A 20,880-nucleotide genomic window follows, 5' to 3' on the forward strand; every position below is an offset into this window, starting at 1 on the left:
GTGTATCTATACATTTATATATAGTTAAGTGATAATATAATTATATATAATTCTTATTTATTTTAGAATTTTAATGCATAATAACCCTAATTAAAAAATGCCTTTAAACTTTAATTAGAAAACTATATTTAAATGGATTTATTATTTAATACACATTTAAAATGTTTGTGATTTTCTTTTTTCAAGGATAATACATTTTAATAATTTTCCTGTTCTTTACCATACATCAACTGAAACCTGAGGTGTCCGGTTAGAGGACGTAGTCATAGGGTAAGGATAGGGCATCCGATAAATGTGACCAGAGATTGCCTTCAGGAAAGAAAAATGTATTTCTTGAGTCCCCTCACTTACCAGGGTTTCCCCATGGTGACATGCTTCATCATTGTGGCCATCCCAGTTCTCTACGAACTGGGGCGTGCTGCGACTTGCGGAAATACGTAGGAGCACTTTAAGTGGAAGACTATGGGGGTCATTAGGATGGCGGGGGCAATCCGCCCGACATCCTTTCCTGAATTCCCCCCGCCATATTACAATGGCGGGAAGGACCGCAGCGGAGTAAAACACCGCCCGCCACTTTTCCACCCTGGTCGCCTGATAGATACCGCCAGCCATATTATGAAGTGCTTTTGGCAATGTCTTTCCGTGGCGGCAATGTCGCCACGGAAAGGCAGGCGGACTTCACTCTGGGGGCCCCGTGCGGGCCCCCAGAGGGAAGGAGAGTAGGGGGATGCACACAGGGGAGTACCTGTGGTACCCTCCTGCAATTGCATAATCAAAGCTGTAGGCACCGTGCAGTGCCTGCCGCTTTGATTATGCAAATGTAAAAGTGATATTTAAGCATTGTGGCAGGCGGTGCTGAGAGCACCACCCGCCACAATGCTTTACATGCAGGATGTGCCCGCCACTGTGGCGGGCACATCCTAATACCACCCCCGGGACCCCCGCCTTTATGGCGGGCGGTCCCGCATACCGGCAGGATGGCGGGCTGACAAAGTCTGCCCGTCATCCTAATGACCCCCTATGTGTAGTGCAAAAAAGTGTGGTGGAGTGGGCTACAATGATTAAAAATACCTTGCTAGGAGGCTAAAATACTTTATTGTCGCTCCTAGGTTGGAATATCTAAAAGGGGGTGATACACAGAAAAAATTAACTATAATGGGTTAGAAGTTCAGTGTAAGATCAACATGTTTCGAGCCTACCCCTAGCTCTTCGTCAGGACCACACAGGGACCAGCCCTGTGTATGCCACTCCTAATAAACCTAAATATGGAAATAAAGAACTAAATCAAGTAATAAACGCTGCAACTAATAAAGCAGGCGTGGTTATACATACGATCACAATGTATCACTTGGTATGTCTGCAACAATAGAAAAGACATGGTTAGGGGAAAGACAGCACCCTCTCTCTTGCAGAGTAGGTGGGTACATATTTAATGCACTTCCATGCTTTTGAGATGCTCCCTAATGGTGCGTGCAGTCATCCAGCTCAGAGCGTGGTTTTAACCTAAATAGGTATAAACATGCTGGCTAAACGTGCTGCATAGTGAATGGTCATACATTAAAAACACACTACATACACGAGGTGATTTACACACAACACAGATAAATAGGGCTAGAATGGTTGCGCCATGAGAGTAACCCATACTTTTTTAAGAGCAAAACTGTGCTTCATGGACACGCAGGGGCGGGGTTTCCCTGAAAGTATTATCTGAAGGAAATGAGGAAAAACGGGGAGGGTTTTGTTAGTGTTGGCGGAAAACCCCTGTATTTGAAACGGTCTCTTGTCCTGTCGTACCGTTCCTGTGGAAGAAAAAGCACTTACTTCTGTTTGAGAAGGCTCGCGTCTGGACACCTACTAGTCTCCCCGTAAGACCGCATCTTGGCGTGTCCGAGGCGGGGGACTGGATAAATGCTTCCAGCTTCGCCTGCGTGGAGGTCTATGGAGACTAGACCGTGAGCGAAGCTTCACAAGATGGCTGCCGCTAATGGCAAACGTGGCAGCCATATTGGAAGGATATGCTAGTGGGCTCCGCTTTATCCTTGTATTGTTAACAAAATTACTGGATGAAGGGGGTGAATTTAGTGTTCCAAAATGTAAAAGAAATTAATATGTGTATTGTATTTCACAAATGCAGATCGGAGAGCAATTAAAAACATAGATGAGAAAGGTAAATTTTTATATATTAAGGAGAGTTCCTTTTCCTGTTGATAAAAGGACACTGACCAAACATTGCATTTCAAAAAAGCTCAGTACTGTGAAAATGAGCACACCTGCTGGTTAATTCAGAGGGTGAACGTTGTCAAGGGATGGTATTGGATAATGTTATATCCTATGTATGGCGCAGCACAGGTGTTTTTGCCACATGGTTATCTAGAGGGTAATCTCTGATTGTTCGTGTTTAATAAACCATGATAGCTGCAGTTCAAGAGGTAATATCCCAGCTATAAAGAAAGCCTATAATAGTGTTGTTTTGCTGTGCACGTATAATCATGTGGTTATGTAGAGGGTACTCTCTGATTGTTGGTGTATAATTAGCCATGATAACTGCAGTTCAGGAGGTATTATCTCAGCTATGAGGAAACCCTATAATAGCGTTGTTTTGCTGTGCACGTATAATCACGTGGGTCATCCTCCCCCTTGGTTCTGTTGAAGCCCATCATAATATGGCTGGCGGTGTCTAATAGACACTGCCACCATATGAACCCTTTTCCCCCGGTCGCAAGGCGACCGGGCGGAAAAGCGGCAGACGGTGTTTCCGTCCGTCCGTCCGCCGCGGTCCCCCCGCCATAGTAATATGGCGGAAGAAATGGGTGGCGGGTGGGCAAGGATGTCGGGCGATTGCCACCGCCCGCATGGCGGTGGCGGTCCGCCCGATATCCTAATGGGCCCCTTAGTATCTTGTGTTTCTCAAGGTGGTGCATGTAGAGGCCGGCTATACTCGGCACAAAAGGGCTCCCCATACTGGTACCATTTTGCTGACTATATAGGTTTTCTTCAAACCTGAAGACATTTTCGGTTAATGCCAGTCTACAGCATTCAAGGACTACATGTCTGGGGGTGTGGTAGGTCCAATCATTCTCAAATAATACCTCCTCTAGGATCTCAAGGGTTTCTCTGTGTGGGAGGCTAGTATAGAGACTCTCCACATCCAGGCTAATGAGAATGCTAGATGTGGGGTCAAAAGGGAGATCTTTCAGTAAGCAAAGCACTGCTTTAGTGCCTTGTAAGTAGGTGTCTGTTTTTTGTATTATGGGACGTAAAAATGCTTCCACAAACTTGGAGAGTGGTTCCAGAATGGACCCTATTCCTGACACTATTGGTCTTCTCGGGGGATTTTCCAGAGACTTGAAAATTTTGGGAATAGTGTAGAAATAGGGGGTGAAGTGATTGGTGTTCCTAAAAAAAAATGGCTTCCTTTTAGCTTAACCAGTTGTTTGTCAAAGATTCTTTCATTTAGTTACTGCTTACCTATATACCGTGTTAAGTTAGCATGAGCCTATTAAATGTTTAAACGCCATTTTACCTTTTGCTGCTTCTGCACACGACACATAATGGTTGCTTTAGCTTTCAGCCTAGAAGAACGTTGTGATTTATACGAGAATAATATGTTATTGCTCTGATAACATTGCTTAGTATACGGTGTCTGTACATTGAGTGCTGAAGCCTTGAAGGATAAGTAAACACAGTGTTATTGTAAGGTCTGGTCTTCGCACTTTCCTAGACATAACATAAATGCAGCTGCTGCCAAATCTGGCTTTAGGCGCGTTTTATATTGCTTTGCTAAGAACACACAAACACACTTGATGGTGCTTCGCACACAGAGAGCTGGTGGAAGATGATGTGATCCTCTTACACTGGGAGATTGAGGTATGGGGTCGTCCTGCTAAAGCCCAAAGAGACCTTCTTAGATATAATATAATATGCTAGTTAGGGAGGGTGAGAATTAGGTGTTGTTAACTCCTATTCATTTCAACATTATAGTATGTTGTCACCTTTCGCTTTTTATGGACTAGTAACTATGCTGATAACTTTGCTTTTTATAATATGTTTGCTTGTATTATCTAAGATACTACGTTTGAGAACCCTGCATTAGTAAATAAATATTTCAAATATGCACGAGTCCTCATTTACTCCACGTTCTGGTTTGAAATGATTGTATAACCAAAGAGTGTTCATGCGTCCCACGCGACCTGAGGTATTCTAAGATCATGTTCTGGTTTATCTAAACATTGGGAGTTTGTTATGACCAATGAGACAATGTAGCTAGCTCAGTAAGGGGATTTTGGGTACTAAGGTGAGTTTTGGGCCATCCTAATACACTGAGGGTCCAGGTCTCTATGCACAGTTCTGTAGGAGAACAGGATCCCTGCTACAATTCTTCAATGAGATTCGCAATGTCAATGCGTAATCGTTCCGTGAGACCCTCGCTTATGATGGTGTAATTTCTTTCATCAGATAGCACAGACACCTACTTACAAGACACTAAATCAGTCCTTTGCTTACTGAAAGACCTCCCTTTTGACCCCACATCCAGCATTCTCATAAGCCTGGATGTGGAGAGTCCCTATACTGGCCTCCCACACAAAGAAACCCTTGAGATCCTAGAGGAGGTATTATTAGAGAATGATTGGACCTACCACACCCCCAGACATGTAGTCCTAAAATGCTGTAGACTGTCACTAACCGAAAAGGTCTTCAGGTTTGAAGAAAACATATATCGTCAACAACTTGGTACCAGTATGGGGGGCACTTTGTGCTGAGCGTAGCCGGCCTCTACGTGCACCACCTTGAGAAACACAAGATACAAAATATCAACAGCCCCCACATACACCATGTCCAACCGTGGAAGAGGTACATAGACGAGGTGCTACTCATCTGGGAGGGAACTGAGCCAGAAGTAACTAACTTTGTGGATTGGCTGGACCAACAAGACCCCTACCAAAAATTCACCTTCACAATGATCAGGTCACACCTTGTCTTTCTTGATCTTAGTATACTTGCACGACAGGGAGCACTAGCTACCACAAACCATTTTAAACCTACCGCCAGAAACTGCCTTCTCATTTATGACAGCTTCCATCCTAGGCATCTTAAATACAACCTGCCATTCGGGCAATTTTTGCGTCTGAGGAAGAACAGACAAACAAGACTATAACTCACAGGCGAAACATCTGAGTAAAAAACTGATCTGGCGGAATTACCCCAAACATCTGGTGTCAAAAGCAAAAAAAAGGGCCTCTAATAACAATAGAGAAGCCCTGTTAGAGCACAACACTAGGATCACCACTGAAACTAAGAGACCAATCTGCATTACCACATTCAACGTTGAAACTGACAAAGTGACAAAGATAGTCAGAAAACACTGGCGCCCCCTTAACAGTGGGGGCCTGAACATACCAACACCCAAGTTCAGCCACAGGAGGAGTAAAAACTTGAAAAACCACCTGGTAGACACACACCCCACTGCAGCCACAGAAGAGGAGGGGATGGTACAGGGAGACTGCACCCACTACCCCCAGAACACTACCCATGTAGCAACTGTAGCGTCTGCCACCTCACCTCAGCCCCCAGATTAGTAAATATGAATAACAACACCACATGGGAATTGAGGAGTTTCACAAACTGCAACACGACAGGGGTAGTGTACCTGATCAAGTGCTCATGTAATCTCCACTAGGTATGGATGACAACTAGGAAAGTCAGCACTAGGATAGTGGAACACAGGAGTAACATATGCTGTAAACGTACGACTACGAGAATGACCACACATTTCCTCGAGAAACAACACACCCCTAATGATGAATTTGAATTTGAATTTGAATTTGAATTTGAATTTAAAACATTTGTAAAGCGCAGCGTTCACCGTACGGTTTCTTGGCGCTATAGTCGTAGGTCCAGCAACTGAGGACGGAGTGAACCTGGCGCAGGGAAAGGAGGGACAAGTTACAAGGAAAAGGCCTGTTTGAACAAGAACGTTTTTAGATCTTTACGGAAGGAGGAATATTGTGTGGCAAATCGTAGGTGGTCGGGGAGGGAGTTCCAGAAGGTGGGAGCCAAAGTTGAGAAATTGGCTCCTCCCCACTTTTTACGTTTAAAACGTGGGATTTGCAGGAGGGATTTAGAAGAAGAACGAAGCTCTCTGACCGGGACATATTCGTTGATCATAGAGGAAATGAAGGCGGGGGCAGTGCCCTGGCGGGCCTGAAAAACCATACAGCCGGTTTTAAAAAGGGAGCGTTCCTTAACAGGAAGCCAATGGAGCTCCTTGAGGAGGGGTGTAGAGTGGTGAAAACGTGGGAGACCATACACCAACCGAGCCGCTTGGTTCTGGACCATCTGGAGCTTCCGCAGGCTGTATGCAGGGATGCCGTTGTACAGGGCATTGGCATAGTCCAGCCGCGAAATCACCAGCGCGGACATGATCAGCTTAAGTGCCTGGGGGGAAAAGACACGGGAGACAGTGCGGATGGTTCGAAGAGTGAGGAAACAGGAAGAAACCACAGAGCTGATTTGTGAGTGTAAAGTGAGTTGGTTGTTCATTTTGACACCCAGGGTTTTAACTGTGGAGGAAGGAGTGGGGGAGGGACCAAAAGAGGAGGGCCAAAAGAGAGAGTTCCAGGGACTGGAAGAACCACCTGTGAGAACCAACTCGGTTTTGTCCGGGTTCAGCTTGAGATGGTTGTGGTTCATCCAGTCCCTGATAAAAATCATAGTGGACTGGAAATTTGAGATAGAGAGGGGAGAAGAGGAAAGGTTAACGATGAGCTGGAGGTCATCCGCATAATTATACACGGTGACCTCCAGCTGCTGAAGTGCAAAGATTAGAGGAAAGATGTAAAGATTGAACAATAAGGGAGAAAGAGAAGAACCCTGGGGAACACCGCAGGTGACTTGAAGTGGGGAAGTCGTGAAATCCCCCAGCCGAACCGCCTGGGTGCGGTCCCTCAGGAAGGAGGATAGCCAGACCAGGGCTGAGCCCTCAATTCCCGCCGCCTTGACACGTGAAAGTAGGATGGTATGGTCCACCGTGTCAAAGGCGGCGGAGAGGTCGAGGAGCACCAGAGCCTGATATTTGTTGTGATCCATGCCCTCCCTGAGGTTGTCCAGGACCGACACCACAACAGATTCGGTAGAGTGCCTGGGGCGGAAGCCGGCCTGACGAGAAGCCAGACCCCCATTTGCTTCTACGTGGGCGCTGAGTACCGAGGTGACATGGCGCTCAAGCACCTTGCCCAAATAGGGCAGCAGGGAAATGGGGCGGTAGTTGGCTGAGATGGACGGGTCAGCGCCGGGCTTCTTTAAAATGGGCACTATTGTGGCTGATTTAAGAGCGGGATCACCACTCCCTGAGTAAGGGAACTATCAAGGAAAGTAATGGGGGGCTGGGGACAAGTAGAGTAGATCTGTTGTAGGATTCGTGCCAGACAGATGTCTGCCGGAGAACCCGATTTAACTTTGGGAAGTATCTCTAAGAATACTTCCTCAGTAAGGGGGGGAATTGAGGTAAGATGGCACTGAACAGTGGGAGGGGAAGGATCAACAAAGATAGAGGAGGGGAGGGGGATGTTAGCCTTGATGGTTGCAATCTTGTCCAGAAAGTAGGTGTTTAATTGGTCACACAGGGGCTGGGTTGGAGGGATTTGGGGTGAGGCTCTATCGGAATAGGCTAGGTCGTTAACTATACCGAAAATCTCCCTAGATTTGTTTTACGCTGTCATTATTTTTGTTGAGAAATAGGTGGTTTTGGCAGCTAGGATGGCTTTTTTTATACTCAATAAGTAATGTTAAATAGTGAATTTTTGATAAGGGGCAATAGTTTCTTCTTCATTGCCTCTCTGCTTGCCATACGGTCAGTTTTTGTTCTTTTAGGTTGTCGTTAAACCACCTGTTGGAGTCCTTGGGTCGTCGGGTAGAAATACGACGTAGTGGAGCAACCGAGTCACAACCTCCAGCCAGCCAGGTATTGATAGCGATGGCTTGAGAATTGGATGAAAGACCAGTGAGGGTCGGAAAGGAGTTCTGAAGCAGGGAGGTCAGGGAGGGAAGATCAACTCGGTTCCAATTCCGCGCCCAGGTGTTTTTGGCATGTGGGACCTTAGACGCAGGGTTGAGAAAGATGGAGAAAGAGATAAGGGCATGGTTGGACCAGGGACAGGGAGATACAGACACCGGGGAAACAGGAAGGTTGAGGGACCAAACCTGGTCGAGTATGTGACCGTGAGAATGTGTGGGGACGGATATGTGAGGGACAAAGTTCAGGGAGAGGAGAGATTCGGTGAATTCTTTAGATGCGGTGCACTCTGAAGGGTCCGAGGGCCAGTAGTTAAAATCGCCTAGCACCAAGACCGAGGCATAGTTGACCGCCAGGGTGGCCAATAGGTCTTGAAATGCTGGCAAAAACAAAGACGAAGGCTGGGGTGGACGATACATCAAGAGGCACGTGATTGGAGGGGAAAAGGAAAGGGAGCGGACTACAAGTTGGGGCAATGGGGGGGAGGGAAGAAGTTGAATATTAAATTCAGACCGAGCAATTAAAGCCACACCACCACCTATCCTACCTGCAGGGCGGTCGGCGCGCAGAGCAACATAGGAAGGGGGGAGGGCAGCCAACAGTGCGGGTAGGGAAGAATCACAAAACCAGGTTTCGGTCAGGAGCAGTAAGTCAGGCTTCTCGGAATCAAGCAGGACAAACAGCTCATGATGGTGTTTGACCGCTGACATGGTGTTGAGCAAAAGAACAGATAATGAAGGAGCGGGAGGAGGGGGGTCAGGCATGGAAGAGCACAGCGGCGGTGAAGCCGGCGAAGGCAACGCCGGTGTTGGCAAAGATGGAGGGGCGAGCCCTAGTGAGGCAATGTGGCTGCGGACAGGCTCTGAGAGTGGCCAGTGGCCCTGGAGGGTGGTGAGCTCCTCAAAAAAGTACGATGTTAATTTGGCATGGAGACGTGCCCCTGGCCCCGTCCGGCCGCGGACGGGCGCAGACGGACTTGCCTTAGGCGCGCCTTCGGCGCGCAAAAGGCGCGCCCGCTGCGCACGTCCGCTGCGCGTTCTGAAGTTGCACATTGAAATAGAAGTCCTTAGGGGCGAGAGGGGGGCGTGGCCTACAAGTGGGCATGGCCGGCGGCGATGGAGCCGGTAGAGGGGGGGTCACGTGACAGCGCTAGGTCCGCTGCACGGCGCCCTCAAGTGCAAGAGTGCTTGAATTTAAAAGAAGTAGTATTAAAAACACAAATTCACAATCAAATGCTGCTTCTCACAGCTTTCCACCTCAGGAGACAGGAACCAACAGAGCGCTCGCGTTCAGCGCTTAAGGAGGGCGGGAGGAGGGCGTAGCCTACAAGTGGGCGTGGCCAGCGGCGATGGGAGCCGGTAGAGGGGGGGTCACGTGACAGCGCTAGGTCCACTGCAAGGCGCCCTCAAGTGCAAGAGTGCTTGAATTTAAAAGAAGTAGTATTAAAAACACAAATTCACAATCAAATGCTGCTTCTCCCGGCTTTCCGCCTCAGGAGACAGGAACCAACAGAGCGCTCGCGTTCAGCGCTTAAGAAGGGCGGGAGGGGGGCGTGGCATACAAGTGGGCGTGGCCAGCGGCAATGGGAGCCGGTAGAGGGGGGGTCACGTGACAGCGCTAGGTCCGCTGCACGGCGCCCTCAAGTGCAAGAGTGCTTGAATTTAAAAGAAGTAGTATTAAAAACACAAATTCACAATCAAATGCTGCTTCTCCCGGCTTTCCGCCTCAGGAGACAGGCACCAACAGAGCGCTCGCGTACAGCGCTTAAGAAGGGCGGGAGGGGGGCGTGGCCTACAAGTGGGCGTGGCCAGCGGCGATGGGAGCCGGTAGAGGGGGGGTCACGTGACAGCGCTAGGTCCGCTGCACGGCGCCCTCAAGTGCAAGAGTGCTTGAATTTAAAAGAAGTAGTATTAAAAACACAAATTCACAATCAAATGCTGCTTCTCCCGGCTTTCCGCCTCAGGAGACAGGAACCAACAGAACGCTCGCGTTCAGCGCTTAAGAAGGGCGGGAGGGGGCGTGGCCTACAAGTGGGCGTGGCCAGCGGCGATGGGAGCCGGTAGAGGGGGGGTCACGTGACAGCGCTAGGTCCGCTGCACGGCGCCCTCAAGTGCAAGAGTGCTTGAATTTAAAAGAAGTAGTATTAAAAACACAAATTCACAATCAAATGCTGCTTCTCCCGGCTTTCCGCCTCAGGAGACAGGAACCATGACAGGAATGATATGAGGTGGGTGGTACTAGAACACATTAAAAGCAAAGAGAACCTTGAGAAAAAGTTACATGAATCAGAACAACGCTGGTGTGCAAATTAGGTACGGACACCCAGGGCCTGAATGACGACATCCCCTGGGGCCAGTTCTGCCAAGACTATATGACATGCACTAGAGCCAGTTCTGCTAAGACTATATGACATACAATAGAGCCACGAGCCAAGGGGGAGGATGACCCACATGATTATACGTGCACAGCAAAACAACGCTATTATAGGGTTTCCTTATAGCTGAGATAATACCTCTTGAACTGCAGCTATCATGGTTAATTAAACACCCTCTAGATAACCAAGTGGCAAAAACATCTGTGCTGCGCCATACATAGGATCTGCTAACATGATCCAATACCATCCCTTGACAACATTCACCCTCTGAATTAACCCAATAAGCAGGTGTGTTCAATTTCACAGTTCTGAGCTTTTTTGAAATGCCACGTTTGGGCAGTGTCCTTTTACCAACATGAAAAGGAACTCTCTTTAATATATAAAAATATACCTTTCTCATCTATGTTTTTAATTGCTCCCCAATCTGTATTTGTGAAATACAATATACATATTAATTTCTTTTACATTTTGGAACACTAAATTCACCCCCTTCATCCAGTAATTTTGTTAACAATAGAAGGATAGCGCAGAGCCCACTCGCGTATCCTTCCAATATGGCCATCACCTTTGCCATTAGCGGCGGCCATCTTGTGAAGCTTCGCTTGCAGTCTAGTCTCCATAGACCTCCATGCGGGCAAAGCTGCAAGCATTTATTCAATCCCCCGCCTCGGACACGACAAGATGCGGTCCGACGGGGAGACTAGTAGGTGTCCAGACGCGAGGCTTCTCAAACAGAAGTAAGTGCTTTTTCTTCCACAGGAACGGTACGACAGGACAAGAGACCGTTTCAAATACGGGGGTTTTCCGCCAACACTAACAAAACCTCCCCGTTTTTCCTCATTTCCTGCAGATAATACTTTCAGGGAAACCCTGCCCCCCGCGTGTCCATGAAGCACAGTTTTTCTCTCCAAAAAGTATGTGTTACTCTCCTAGCATAACCATTCTAGCCCTATTTATGTGTGTTGTGTGTAAATCACCTCGTGTATGTAGTGTGTTTTTAATGTATGACCATTCACTATGCAGCACGTTTAGCCAGCATGTTTATACCTATTTAGGTTAAAATCACGCTCTGAGCTGGACGACTGCACACATAATTAAGGAGCATCTGAAAAGCATGGAAGTGCATTAAATATGTACCCACCTACTCTGCAAGAGAGAGGGGGCTGTCTTTCCCCTAACCAAGTATTTTCTATTCTTGCAGACACACCACGTGATACTTTGTGATCGTATGTATAACCGCGCATGCTTTATTAGTTGAAGCGTTTATTTCTTAATTTAATTCCGTATTTCCATATTTAGGTTTATTAGGAGTGGCATACACAGGGCTGGTCCCTGTGTGGTCCTGGTGAGGGGTAGGCTCGATACATGTTGATCTTACATTGAACTTCTAACCCATTATAGTTTGTTTTTTCCGTGTATCACCCCCTTTTAGACATACCAACCTAGGAGCGACAATAAAGTATTTTAGCCCACTAGCAAGGTATTTTTAATCACTGTAGCCCACTCCACCACACTTTTTTGCACTACACATAGTCTTCCACTGAAAGTGCTCCTACGTATTTCCGCAAGTCACAGCACACCCCAGTTCGTAGAGAACTGAGATGGCCCCAATGATGAAGCATGTCACTGTGGAGAAACCCTGGTGAGTGAGGGGACTCAAGAAAGAAATTTTTCTTTCCTGAAGGCAATCTCTGCTCGCATTGATCGGATGCCCTATCCTTACCCTATGACTAGGTCCTATAACCCGACAACTCAGGTTTCAGTTGAAGCATAAACAAAGGAGGGCAACCTAGCTCTCAAAACCCTCTACTTCCCCTTCCTTTTTGATAACTTTACCATACATCTCCAACTCCATTGTGGTGACCTGCACCAACAGGTAAACAGTTACTACTAGTAGTTTTACACTCATAAATACTGTTATAAAAGGCACCACTGGGTGGAGAAATTGAGATCTACATTTAGGTGTACATCTCCTCTCGGAAATGGCCATAGCAAACAAGTGGAGAATCACACCTAGATGTAGTAGTGGAAAAACACACAAGTAAATATACATTGGTGTATTTACCTTGGGGTATCGGTCCCAGTGAACTTTCTTAATGGTAATGGGTGCCAAAGGTTTATCTTCTTTTCTGAATATTCAATTACAGGAAATGCCGCAAAGTCCAGAGACACAATCATATTGATACTGTTCTGCTTCGTACCTGGTTACTGTTGGCTGTTGAGCTCCCATCCCAGGATCTTCATTCATCTGATTTGGATGGTTTTCAGGTAATTCATGTTGATTCGCATAAGGAGATATCCTCTGACACTTGTCACTCAGATTCTGTAAAATATTGTATTTACTTCTTTAAAACGTTTTAAAGAATACATTAAATACAGGTAAAATGACATTAACAACACCCATACAAATGCAATATAAGTTCAGCATGAAAGAGAACTCCACAGCTATACATGGCTTATCGTAGGAAAACCATAAATCAGGACAAAGAAACAAAGGTTCTGTGACCCTATAAACACATTATGCGAAGTATTGACACCCTAGTTTCTTTTAGAAAATGGGGCAATCTTGTTTGACATACGGGGGCTAAGAAGCAGTGACCAAAGAAAATGTGCTGTAACACATGATATTAAAACACAAGTTCACCATTTATTTGGCACATAGTTTTTTTTGCGGATGTTGGAAATGTCAGCCTTGGGTTGGTCTTACCCCAAACCATTTAACTCCCCTCTTCCATTTTGCTGAATTTGTTTTTGTTGGCCTTAGGACTCTGTGCACTATACCACTGCTAACCAGTGCGAAAGTACTTGTGCTCACTTGCCTAAAACATGATGAAATTGATTTATACCCAATTGGCATTATTAATGAACCTGGGAGTCCCCTGCAGACTGGTATATCATATACTCAGGTCCTGTAAATTAAATGGTACTAGTGGGCCTGCAGAACTTATTGTGCCACCCATTTAAAAACATGTCCCAGGCCGGTCATTGCAACTGAATGCTTTGTTAAACTGCCATGTTGACTTGGCTTTTAAATCCCCTTGCCTACCCTTAAACTCCCCTTGTGTTACATATAAGTCTGAGCTTCCACTGTTAAAAGAGCCCCAGATACAAATATCCTGAACCCACGCATTGGCCACCAAGGAGGCAAGAGGTGAAAGCCCCTGAACGGAGGGGTTGGGCGACGGCACAACCCCCGGGCGGTAGAATTGCCTAAAACAATAGAAAAACACCTGGTGTGGCGGCCAGCGAGCTGTAAAGCCGTTTGCTAGGCAGACGGCTCATCAGAACTCACCGGAGCCCTGAGCAGAGTGATAGAAGACCCGAGAGTGGTGCGACCACATGGCCTCCATGGCCCCGGTGAGCAGCAGAGTGCCTGACTGCAAGCGGAATCGCCAGATGTGGTCGCACTGAGCGACATAATCAAAATGGCAGCCTGCACAGGGATGTTGCCAAGAAGAAAAAAAAGGGAGAGGGTCTGTCCTACAATAAAACATCCTACTCCTCAAAACTCAGAATACTCGGGTGTCCACACAAACCCGGTGGACTACTTATGGGGTAGTGACAAGGCTCAGGAAGGACTGGATACATTTTATTTGAAAATTACAAATGTAGTCAAAAACCTTTTGGAGCCTATCATCCTTGGAATTATTGAGCAATTGACCAAAGACAAAGACAAAGGGCCTCATCATGATGGCGGGACGATCTCCACCGCCGGGCAAGCGGTGGTGATTGTTCCACCATCATAACAAGATTTACCCACCGCCATATTAGGATGGCGGTGGGTATCGCTGCGGACGCAAAGTCCGTCAGCCGCTTTTCCGCCGGTGGCAATGGCTACGATTGCCTGCCGAGCAGAGCAGGGTCCCATCACTGTTATGATGGCGGGCGGACTGATGTCCACCCGCCATCATAATGAGCCCCAAAGTGAGGTCTATTATGTGTCACCAAGCTTTGCCACTGAGAGGCAAACTGGTAGGTCAACAGAATGAGATCCGAAGAAAGGATCATGCTCAGTCTCCAACCACATCACAAAAACAACTAAGGGAGACCTCAGATTCTACACCTAATCAACCTTGTGATAACCAAACTTCAAGACCAATGGAGACAGAAGGGTCTTCTTTATTGGTCAGAGATGCAAGTGTCATCCGCTCTCAACGATCTCAACGATCTTTACAAGGGCCAATTGGTGAGGCTCCTGCTAACTAAGCATGTTTGTCTGCCCGCTGCCCAAGATCACCATCAACCTGCCCCATGAGGCCACTCCCTATGTGGTAGTGATAGGTATTGTCCCATCACTAAAACACAACACAGAGGAGAGCCATCCACAACTTCAAAACAAGGTCACCCATTGGCTGGAGACTCACTCCTCCCTGGCGGTGCACTTGGGTTACCGGATCAACATGGTGCGAAGAGTGCAAGAATTGGTAATGATTTGAAATCCTTCTCTGTAGACTGAGTGGTCATCAACTTAATAGACCTTTTGTAGCTGGGCGTGTTATTACAACCATCCCCACAAACAAAAGCACCTGCATCACAGCGCTACTTTGGGCTGTTTCTATAGGCCAGAGACGATTGGTTTTAGGCAAAGTCAACCTACCACCAAGTATCCTCCTAGTTGTAATTAGAGAATGATGGATCTTTTTGTATTGAACACCCACAATAGATTTGCTCCCCTCAGTCCCTTGTATTCCTGTGATTGACTCAGTCGGCATGACCCAACAAATAGTTACTCTCAGGAAAACAGCAGGCCCTCACAGGTTGACACAAGTTCAAAAGGTTTCAAAGCTCTTTAACTTATCATTTGGAATATAGCGGGTCTTGGAGCAAAAATGACTTGAATTGGCTCAACTATGTGAAGCAGTATGGGTTGATTTGTCTGTAAGATATGTGGGCCATCTCTAATTGCTTTATGGAGGGATTCAAGTCATTCTTTACTCCTGCATGTGAATGCAGTTCAGGTGGGGCCAAGGGAGAATTGATTGTATTTGTGTGTCTTGCTATACAAAGTTATGTTGAGGTACTTCCTAGAGACATGCATAGCTTATGCGATTTGGATTCTTTCATTAGCAAGCTGGATGGGACCAAATGGCGGCACCACACATAATACTGGCAGGGGATTTTAATTGCTACTTTGCGAGACCTAACCAACATGCTTCTAATATGTCTACTTCTGGATGGGTTACATATGGATCATACCATACAAGGGAGCTTCTAAACTCCATCCTAAATGAACATGATCTCACCTTCTCACTCGATAAACGTGTCCACTTCAATTTGGGGGAGTTCAATCTGACTTTTACAGGCATGGGGTTTGCCTCAATCAGAGATTTCGCTTTTGTTTCATCGCCCATCTAACTCAAGATTTCAGATGTTAAAATTGACTGCAGCCCTTTTAGTGTTCATAACCCTATTTGTATATCTTTCTGCTGAGGGCAGGAGGATAAGCTAAATATTCATAGGACCAGTGATGCCTTGAAGCCAACCAGTCAGGTAAGAAGGCTTAAGTGGACTCAGGTATCTGCTGAGAGCCTCAAACAGAATTTGTTCACCAGTTGTCTGAATGAGCTCTCAACCTGCCTAGATAATCTTTCTAAACCCCAGGAGGTTTTGCGTGCTTTTTCAATTATTGCCTGCACATTTCTAGCGTTTCTTAGTTGCCATGTAGGTGCTAAACCCATAGCCAGTACTAAATGGTTCGATAGAGCGGGCTCCCAAACTTTTAGAGACTTAAAAGGGGCCAAAAAGCTAATGCTAGAGATCTCGCTAATGGGGTGGTATGTCGTTGAAATTATAAGCTTGAAGTTAGCAGGTGAAAGAACACTATACGGGGCATATCCTGGGACAGCTTGCTTGACTCTAGTGGTTAAAGAACAGAGATACATTCTGGGGTATTATCAACCAACCATGCTTTGCACCAGACGACGCACCCTCCTTACCGCTTCACATTGATGCTGAGTGCTGGGTTTCCCATTTCGAAGGAGTCTATAACAGTGGATCTGATATGGTAATCGCTAGGACTTGCAGCCCCTGGTAGGGACTTTGTTTCTGGTGTTCACGCTGGATGAAGTAAAGAAGGGAATACTAGGAATTTCTATAAACAAGGTCCCAGGGTCTGATGGGATTCCAGCCAATCTGCATCTGAGTGTAACTGACACTTAGGTTCCGGTTTTGAAGAACACATTAAATGCTGTATTTAGAGTGGGCCACCTTGTCTCCTGGGTTACATCCATCATCGTCCCGGGTTTTAAAAAAAAGGTGACAGGGATAACCCTCAGTGTTACAGACCGATCTCTCTGATCGACTTTGTCGTTAAGGTTGTGGGATGTGTCCTTTTGGATATACTCCTTGGATTACTGTGAGCATTATAATCGCCTATCAAATCATATCATTATCAACCTGGGATGATGAACACAATATCATAACAGTCTGGCAGATTGACTATCTATCAGTGTGAAGTATGGTCGATGAAATAAACAGCAAGCAGGCAGGAACAAAGTTGAGAAGGTTTTTATTGTAACCTTTAAGTAAGAGACCTCATCCTGCAATGTCCAGCATACAACTGACTTCAGTTTGAGACCAAACATTCTATGAAAGCTACATTCTACAGTAATACAAGTGCATGAGCCAAGGAAAACAACTAGAAAGGTTGACTCAGCTTAAGCTGAGAACACTACAACACCTCCCTCTTATCACCAACAGAATAACATAGGTAAAAAGAGAAATAAACATGTCAAACAAACTCTTAGAAACGAGAAGGAGCAGATTTTTCTCTTTCAGATCTTCTCACAGTGTTATCTGGCGAAGACGTGTAAGGAAGAGAGGCATTTAGATCAACATCATTAGAACAGCATTTGGCAACTCTATTGAAGTTCCAAACCGTATGATCCTGTGTTCTAACAGCATTACCTAACAGTTTGATAACTTTGGTAGGTTGACTATATTTAGAAAAAACACATTTTCTCTCAGGTAATTTTATCCTCACCATGTCTCCAACATTTATGACAGTTTTCTTTACAGCTTTCCTTACATCATAGGCACTCTTCCTCCTATCCATTTTTTCAAGCTCCCTTTCTCTCCAACCGGCCGTGTTGTCATATAAACCAAAAACCACAGTTGATGGACAGAATGCAGAACAATGTCATACATTCACCCCAGTACGGAGATCTGGGCCAAAATCCATCGTTTTTTTGCACTCCACACCACCCCAGTTCAGACATGGCCATATGCAAATCAGTCTGACCCTGTGCCTCATGGGAACAGTCCAGCCCGAACTGCCAGGCCATGCCTTCCCTGGACCGGAAACAAGCTTCAGAGGACCCGTTTCTGGCATTCCAGCCATCTTCAGCCCGGCTTGCTTGAATCCAGTGGTGTGGAGAGCATGGGACTCACGTCTGAGCATACCCATCCCACTCGGGGTGACAAATGCAAAAACCACAGTTGATGGACAGAATGCAGAACAATGTCATACATTCACCCCAGTACAGAGATCTGGGCCTAAATCCATCGTTTTTTTGCACTCCACACCACCCCAGTTCAGACATGGCCATTTGCTAATCAGTCTGACCCTGTGCCTCATGGGAACAGTCCAGCCCGAACTGCCAAGCCATGCCTTCCCTGGACCGGAAACAAGCTTCCGAGGACCGGTTTCTGGCATTCCAGCCGTCTTCAGCCCGGCTTGCTTGAATCCAGTGGTGTGGAGAGCATGGGAATCACGTCTGAGCATACCCATCCCACTCTGGGTGACAAATGCAAAAACCACAGTTGATGGACAGAATGCAGAACAATGTCATACATTCACCCCAGTACAGAGATCTGGGCCTAAATCCATCGTTTTTTTGCACTCCACACCACCCCAGTTCAGACATGGCCATTTGCTAATCAGTCTGACCCTGTGCCTCATGGGAACAGTCCAGCCCGAACTGCCAAGCCATGCCTTCCCTGGACCGGAAACAAGCTTCCGAGGACCGGTTTCTGGCATTCCAGCCGTCTTCAGCCCGGCTTGCTTGAATCCAGTGGTGTGGAGAGCATGGGAATCACGTCTGAGCATACCCATCCCACTCTGGGTGACAAATGCAAAAACCACAGTTGATGGACAGAATGCAGAACAATGTCATACATTCACCCCAGTACAGAGATCTGGGCCTAAATCCATCGTTTTTTTGCACTCCACACCACCCCAGTTCAGACATGGCCATATGCAAATCAGTCTGACCCTGTGCCTCATGGGAACAGTCCAGCCCGAACTGCCAAGCCATGCCTTCCCTGGACTGGAAACAAGCTTCTGAGGACCGGTTTCGAGCATTCCAGCCGTCTTCAGCCCCGCTTGCTTGAATCCAGTGGTGTGGAGAGCATGGGACTCACGTTTGAGCATACCCATCCCACTCTGGGTGACAAATGCAAAAATCACAGTTGATGGACAGAATGCAGAACAATGTCATACATTCACCCCAGTACAGAGATCTGGGCCTAAATTCATCGTTTATTTGCACTCCACACCACCCCAGTTCAGACATTGCCATATGCAAATCAGTCTGACCCTGTGCCCCATGGGAACAGTCCAGCCCGAACTGCCAAGCCATGCCTTCCCTGGACCGGAAACAAGCTTCCGAGGACCGGCAATACCAGAAAGTTTTGCAGAGATCCAAGAAGGTTTGAGATGAGTGCAGGCCGACCTTCCTTTGAACAAGGTAAAAGGAGTTACACCAGTTGAGGAATGCGCTGTGAACCGATACTCACAAACTTTTTTTTTATTAGCTTCTTCCCAGTCACAACTGGACACAAGGGCAAGTTGCATGGCTTCTTTAAGGACTCTGATGAACCTCTCAACAACACCATTACTTTCAGGGTGATAAAGAGATGCACGTTTATGTACAATTCCTCTTTCATCCAAAAAGCGCTCAACAACACCTGAAGTGAACTGTACACCATTATCCGTTAGTACTGAACTTGGCAAACCCTCATACGCAAACAAGTCATCTAGAAAAGAAATTACTGAAGAAGAATCTACACGATTGACTATTTTAATGAAAGGCCACGCGGAAAACATGTCAATACACACCTACACATACTTACCCAAAATCTTAACCTTGACAGGTCCTAAAATATCTACAGAAATATCCACCCAAGGTCCTGAGGACTGTTTCCCGAGAACCATTGGTTGAGTCCTACATTTGAGTATTTTGTCACTTACAGAGCCCTGGACACAATCCCGCAGACATCTCTCAATTTGAGTATCCAAAGTAGGCCACCAATACACTTCTCTGAGCCTTTCCTTTGTCTTGCCAATCCCCATATGGCCAAAGTGAGCATTTTCAATTATTTTAGGTCTCAAACTTGTAGGAGGAACACGTCTGCTTCCTCTCACCAACAACCCATTGAGAAAGGACAATTGTTCTCTAACACACCAAAATCCCTTAATCTCTTCATCGCACTCTGTCTTAGCACATCAACCATCACGTACAAAGACCATCACACGCTGCAAATTGGAATCAGTCTCCAACTCGGTTACCGTCTGTGATAACGCCTCCCGTAACAACACATACTTTAAAATCTTCAGAAGTGTCTTCACCAAGAAGAGAAACATCCTCCTCATGCTCAGAGATAGAGTCACCACCCAGTCTGGATAATTAATCCGCCAGTATGTTGCTAGAACCAGGCAAATAAGAAATGGTAAATTTGAAGTCCTGCAGTGCAACTACCCACTTCCTTATTCTGTGAGAAACACAGTCAATTCCTTTATTCTCAAATACTTCTTTAAGAGGTTTATGGTCTGAAATGACAGAGAACTTCTTACCCCACAGAAATTTTTTGAGTTTGCGAGCTGCCCAATATACGTTGAGAGCCTCTTTTTCAACGACTGAGTAGTTACACTCAGCCCCTCTTAGAGGCCTCGATATAAATAAGATGGTATTGTCAATCTTTTCTCCTTTTTGCAAAAGAACAGCACCAATACCCTTGCAACTGGCATCCGTCATAATATATGAGTCTTTGGTAGGGTCAAAACTAGAAAGATTTCAAGCATGATTGAGACAATTTTTGATTAGATCATATTCCGCACAACAGCCTTTGTCCCAGACAAACTCCTGTCCCTTCTTTAGTAAGGTTCTCATTCTCTCAGTTTTCTGGGCAAATCCTGGAACAAATTTATTGTAAAACTCGGCCATGCCAAGAAATTTTTACCAATTCATCCTTATTCTCTGGATATTTAAGATTGATAATCGCTTCCACCAGAGACGGCTTAGGCTAAGGAAGTAGAAAAATGTTGGCCAAAAACTGCTCTGAGAACAAGGAGGAGGCTGATATCAACCTGCTTGCCTATCAGCCCAGGGTCCATCGTCAGTAAGTTTGACTTTGCTCCTGCTCCCACTACGTTCTTCTCCACAACAACAAATCCTTTTCAGCTATCCTTCGCCAAAGGGGTATCTGGCATCGTGGAACTATCTTTGGCCACAGCCCTTTGCCTCACCCCACTGGAGATTTTCATCTTCCATTTCAG

At 46.2% G+C, this 20,880-nt stretch overlaps 1 protein-coding gene across 1 annotated transcript in view; it reads right to left on the bottom strand.

Annotated features, from left to right (window-relative positions):
• LOC147751710 (uncharacterized) overlaps positions 1–20,880 on the bottom strand; it is a 304,390-nt gene that overhangs the window by 185,859 nt on the left and 97,651 nt on the right. The window contains exon 2 of the mRNA XM_086939271.1: positions 12,587–12,708. Coding sequence (XP_086795397.1) covers positions 12,587–12,708 — 122 coding nt within the window. The remainder of the gene's footprint in view (positions 1–12,586; positions 12,709–20,880) is intronic.

Source organism: Lissotriton vulgaris, chromosome 1_1 (genome assembly GCF_964263255.1).
Source record: "Lissotriton vulgaris chromosome 1_1, aLisVul1.2, whole genome shotgun sequence".
Lineage (NCBI taxonomy): Eukaryota > Metazoa > Chordata > Amphibia > Caudata > Salamandridae > Lissotriton > Lissotriton vulgaris.